The sequence below is a fragment of the Gigantopelta aegis genome, chromosome 3 (assembly GCF_016097555.1).
Source record: "Gigantopelta aegis isolate Gae_Host chromosome 3, Gae_host_genome, whole genome shotgun sequence".
Classification (NCBI taxonomy): domain Eukaryota; kingdom Metazoa; phylum Mollusca; class Gastropoda; order Neomphalida; family Peltospiridae; genus Gigantopelta; species Gigantopelta aegis.
In genome coordinates this window covers 39,362,180-39,368,179 of record NC_054701.1, presented here as the reverse complement: position 1 = coordinate 39,368,179, position 6,000 = coordinate 39,362,180, and the positions used below count along the sequence as shown (strand labels likewise).

The 6,000-nt window shown below is 36.6% G+C and overlaps 1 protein-coding gene across 1 annotated transcript in view; it reads right to left on the bottom strand.

Annotated features, from left to right (window-relative positions):
- Positions 1-570: 570 nt before the first annotated feature.
- The window catches only part of LOC121368027 (RING-type E3 ubiquitin-protein ligase PPIL2-like), a 29,147-nt gene continuing 23,717 nt past the window's right edge, over positions 571-6,000 (bottom strand). Inside the window, exons 16-19 of the mRNA XM_041492538.1 lie at positions 4,261-4,317; positions 3,942-4,074; positions 2,370-2,515; positions 571-1,599 (exon numbers count right to left, since the gene is read on the bottom strand). Of these exons, the coding sequence (XP_041348472.1) occupies positions 1,497-1,599; positions 2,370-2,515; positions 3,942-4,074; positions 4,261-4,317 (439 nt within the window). The 3' untranslated portion in view covers positions 571-1,496. The remainder of the gene's footprint in view (positions 1,600-2,369; positions 2,516-3,941; positions 4,075-4,260; positions 4,318-6,000) is intronic.

Sequence of the window (6,000 nt, the reverse complement as noted above, 5' to 3'; positions counted from 1 at the left end):
GGTTTCCAAGGCGCGTGTGCAGGGATTTCAGCGGGGTTGGGGGTTATAGACTGTGTTGAGCGAAGTTTATATGGGGCCATGGTCCCCCAGAAAATACATTTCAATTTCTTTAAGCTTGGGTAAGTAAGGGTTTCGACCTCCAATATCCTCCCCCTGCACATGCACCCGATTCCTCTCTAAGATTATATGTCAAAATTACCAAATGTTAGACATCCAACAGCAGATGGAAGGATAGGATATGTTTTATTTAATGACACACTCAACACATTTTATTTACGGTTGTATGGCGTTGGATGATTATAAAATCAATATGCTCTAACTTTGATGTCGTTAAACACCCCCCCCCCCAACTTTACCCTTTCCAAACAAAAGAATATTTACATGTATTTGAATTTGTAAATTTTAACATGTAAAATTAAGAAGTGAAAACATTCATTGTCTACTTTAGTATATTTTATTTAAAAAATATATACATGATTAATATGTTACTAGTATACAAACTAAACTTTGAAAGTTCTACTAACACTGTATAAAAGATTAATTCTGAAATAGGAAGGTACGATTGTCGATAATATGTTGTCAAGATCAAACCGGTTTTAACGAAAGACTCAAGTACCGTATCCTCAACCGAACGTTCTTCGTACAGCGCAAGATTTCTCTTTTAATTTTTTGAGACAAACCCTACAATTTGAAATTGGCAAAACGCACATGTTAATTGAAACTGACAACAGGCTGTTGTTTGTGCTTTGCCGAGCTATGGCAGCACAGGCGACGAATCGAGCTTATACTTTTGACGATATCTGTTCATAGCGAACACACACAAGTTTTTAAAAAGTGCATTTGAGCTTGTGTTTCATATCTGTACATGATGTTATAATATGGTAACCAGAGACTGTAACTTTAATTATCCACCCTTGAACAGGCATTACATGGGCTATATGTAAAGGGGATCTCTCAATATATTAAAAGATATACACTGTATTTGATGTTACCCTCCACCGGATCCACTTTATGGTATAATGATTTCATCCATGATGCCCATTCACAGCAACCAATATCCATGTTATATTTGACTGCATGGCCCTCTCCACACAAACACATACAGGGATGTGTTCACACACCCCGAATCCCCATTAATGACTCTCTTGATGTGCACCCTTTTCATGGCTGCAAAGATTCTCTGTCATGAAACATGCTTGATATACTAAGTCAACCATGTTCGATATACATATAAGTTGAACTTCTGTGTACAACCATCTTGAGCACTGTATCATATTCACTACAATAACAATGTCAACATGCTTCTTAAATGTCAGAGAGCAGCAACCATTGTGAGGAATATTGGTTGCATTCTTCAAGTTTAACTTCCAAATGTACCATTCCACTGTGTATAACATGAGATTCTGCAAGCTGTTAACAGAGATATACATCAAGTAATTGAGGTGTGCTTGTTTACAGAACCAGTCTGTAAGAAATACTGTTATGGATATCGCACGTCACCAGGCACTGAAGTCCCCAAATCCATAAGATGTTTTTGTTTTTGTTTTCTTCTTGGCACTTTCTGAAGGACTTGGAGTTACTTCTTCGCTCTGTCGTTTTCTGCAAAACATCAGTCAAAATCAGCAATTTAGAAAGGAAAGGAATATTTGTTTAAATATTACAAACAGTGAAAAAGATGTATAAAATGCATTTTAGCCAAATATGTTGAAATAGCAAGCTGAATATCAGTGTAGGATGACCATGTAAATCTTGAGCCAGTTCCCATTCAAATAAATATCTGTCTATCAAATTTGTTTTCATATTTTCCACTGTATGCAGATGAACCTCTCGGCATATTAAGCAGGCAATTGTTTTAAATATCAGAAGCTAGTGAGTATTTCCAGGTAGGTCCATGTATATGTATGTAATGAAATGTCTTGAAATCAATGAAAGAAAAGGGTACCTTTTCTGTATAGAGATAACAATGGTGTAGTGTTTATCAAGATTATTTGCAAATTAAAATAAAATTAAGAAAAGATTTGATTTGTTTGACGACACCTGTAGAGTGCATGTACATTGATTAATTAATTTTGAGCTATTGGATGTCAAATATTTTAATTCGAGACAGTCTTGAGGAAATCTACTTCACTAGCAGCAAGGGATCTTTTATATGCACTATCCCACAGACAGGAAAGCACATATCATAACCTTTGATATTTCAGTCATGAAGGCACTGATTGGGACAAGAAACTCCCAGTGAAAAAGGGAAGTAGAATGAAAACAACTATATTCAGGTCAAATATTCGTTTCAAAGACCCACCAATGTGTCATTTATATCATCCTGAAATAAAACATTTAGCTTTCTAGACAAAAAATGAAATTTGACTAACATGTGAGGGATGTTGATGTATTTGCCGACTCCGGTTTTGAACACTTTTTGTCCTTCCTCGTCCATCTTCTTCCTCATTTTCTTCTTCAACTCGGCTTCCTTGGCATTCTTTTCTCTCTCCACTTCATCATCACGCTCTTGTTGCAACTTTTAAAAAAAAAAAAAAAAACTATTATTTTCTCTTCCTTTTGTTTGGTTGCTGGGAAAAGAGCAGCTAAGATGGGAGTTTTCTCCCCTGATCTGCAAAATTAAATGTGTGTGAAGGCTGACAATAGATGAATTGTTGGTAATCTGTTCCTTAGATGCAGTTGTAATTAAACATGAAATCTACAAAAATGTTGTTTTTAAAAATAATTTCAGTTTGGTTTGACCTAAAAAGAAAAGTAAAGTTTTGGAAATAACACAAATATACTATTTTTGTGTGCAATTTAGAAAACAATCTGCTCAGAAATAAATAACTTGTAATAAATTCCATAGCATGAAAAAAGGCATTCCCTGTGGGACAGATTATAGTTCGATATCTCTTCAAGAGGTGAAGTTGACTGTGTTGTGCTACATTAAAATCTGTTATCTCAAGACCATATTCAAGTTGATACAAGCTGCATATTAACACATCCAATAAAGTGCGACACTTTACATTTAGTCTACCGCAAGAAAATATGTGTGTGTGTGTATGTGAGGGAAGGTTGGGGTGTGTGTCTCATACCATTTAATATTTTTTATTAGCAATAATTATTCTACAAGAAACCAGACATGGATATAAATATTTATAAGCTACAAATTGTCAAAACAGGACTTGTATATAATGCTGCAACCTGAAACTATATTACGACAATAACTACATGTGTATGATAAGCATATAATTTTTTATATACCATTCAGCAGAATATCAGAAAATATCACTGAAATGTTGAAAAATAACACCAAAAAGGTTATTGGCACAGTTACATGTATGTTCATTGTTTGTGACGTCAATTGTCAAAATATTGTAACTTAAGGTTATTGCCACAGTAGATAAGTGTTATTTTCACTGTTTGTGACATAAGCAAACAAGACAGGGTAATTGCCCACCTCCACCACCCCCTATACTGGAGCAAATCTTCAAATTCGAGTAAAAACAACCGTGATATTCGGGCAAAACGAGATGACCTGAAACCTTTTCACCATGTTTTTCCATCATTCTTGGGAGCGATCTCCGTCGGTGGACCCACTGCGCTATTTCTCGCTCCAGCCAGTGCACCACGACTGGTATATCAAAGGCCGTGGTATGTGCTATCCTGTCTGTGGGATGGTGCATATAAAAAATCCCTTGCTGCTAATAAAAAGAGTAGCTCATGAAGTGCCGACAGCAGGTTCCTCTCAATATCTGTGTGGTCCTTAACCATATGCCCAACGCCATAAATAAATAAATTGTGTTGAGTGCGTCGTTAAATAAAACATTTCCTTCCTTCCTTCCATCATTCTACCCCAAAATTAGTTGTGAACTATGTAAAAATACGTAGTGATTTGTTTGCAACTATATGTCACTTTTCAAAATGACACCCAGAAAATATAAAACAAACTTTCCCCATACCATCTCATCAGCTTCATCGAACGGGTTCACAAAGACAATGCATTCCTCAATTCTTATTTCTTCTTTTGGACGATCTTTCTTGTCCACCTCAACTTTTTCCATTTTGTCAATCGTCTCCATACCGCCAACAACTCTGGGAAAAAAAACACAATACATAGACACACAGTCATGTACATGTACATTGAGTTTGGTGTAATACACTTAAGTATTCTATTATTTGTAGTTTGCATAAAGTATCTCCTTGAACAGATAATAACCAGTGATATCGAGAATTTGAGGTTTTCATTTACAAAATAAGACCTCACAAGACCGTACTAACCTGCCGAAAACTGTGTGCTTGCCATCAAGATGTCTGGCTGACCGGTACGTGAAGAAACTGCATAAAGTAAAAAAGTAAAGTTTGTTTTATTTAACAACACCACTAGAGCACATTGATTTTTTATCTTATCATCAGTTATTGAACGCCAAACATAATATGGTCATTCTGACACTGTTTTAGAGGAAATCCGCTGTCGCCACATAGGCTACTCTTTTACGACAGGCAGCAAGGGATCTTTTATTTGCGCTTCCCACAGGCAGGATAGCACAAACCATGGCCTTTGTTGAACCAGTTATAGATCACTGGTCGGTGCAAGTGGTTTACACCTACCCATTGAGCCTTGCGGACCACTCACTCAGGGTTTGGAGTCGATATCTGGATTAAAAATCCCATGCCTCGACTGTGATCCGAACCCAGTACCTACCAGCATGTAGATCGATGGCATAACCACGACGCCACCGAGGCCGGTTTAAACTGCATAAAGAAACAGTACCAAAATTAAATGTCTTTATTTCATTGTTGTTGGGTTGGGGTTTTTTTGTTGTCTTGTTGGGGTTTTGGGGGAGAGGCATGGAAATGTAGTTCAGTGGTAGAGAATTCACCTTAAGATTGATCTCCCTCAGTATCCCACATCTGTTAGCTATATGGCTGTGGAATGTCATAATGTACATTCCTGTCTGTAGGTAAGTGCATAGTAAAGATTTTGTCCTGTTATTCAGGAACAGCCCATGGACCAGCAACAGGTTTCCAACATTATACTATAAAAATAGCCAGATGTTACATACCAAATAGCCATGGTTTAAACTTCCTTTCCTTTCAGTGGTTTTGGATTTATTTATTTTTATTACCGTAAATTATCATTGTTAAGTAAAGTTTAGCATTAAGGGATTTTTAAAATGTCCCTTCTTCCGGTATCTGGCTGATTTACCAGTGGAATTTGTAGTAGTAGGAAGCAGACTTAGAATAATGAATACAATGAATGAATGAATGAATGAATGAATGAATGTTTAACAACACATAATGAAGAAGGAAGGAAATGATTTATTTAACGATGCACTCAACACTTTTTATTTACGGTTATATGGCGTCAGACATATGGTTAAGGACCACACAGATATTGAGAGGAAACCCGCTTTCGCCACTTTATGGGCTACTCTTTTCGATTAGCAGCAAGGGATCTTTTATATGCACCATCCCACAGATGGGATAGTACATACCACGGCCTTTGTTACACTAGTTGTGGAGCACTGGCTGGTTGGAGAAATAGCCCAATGGATCCACCGACGGGGATCGATCTTAAGACTGACCGCACATCAAGAGAATGCTTTACCACTGGGCTACATCCCACCCAGAACAACACATAATGAATACAATTACTTAATGTACTCAATATAACCTGCCTGCTCAATACTTGGTTGTTGCTTTTCCGGCCCCGACTGGGACTCCCCCTTATTATATGCACGTAATGTCCATTAGGGTATGCGTTTTGGGAGTGCTATCTCGCTTAGTCCGGTACCTGGATGAATTAAAACTATTAAAATAAAATTAAAATTAATATTTATTTTTCCTTTCTTACCCCCCAGTCGCTCTCCCCGGAATGTAATAATTTATTTAATTTAATTATTTTTTTAATTATTAATTAACCTTATTTTCTCATTATAATATTAAGCTAGGGGTAATTCTCACCTTGTTGTTGTACAATTCTAGGGTTATACTTATGCAGTAAATATATGTGTGTAT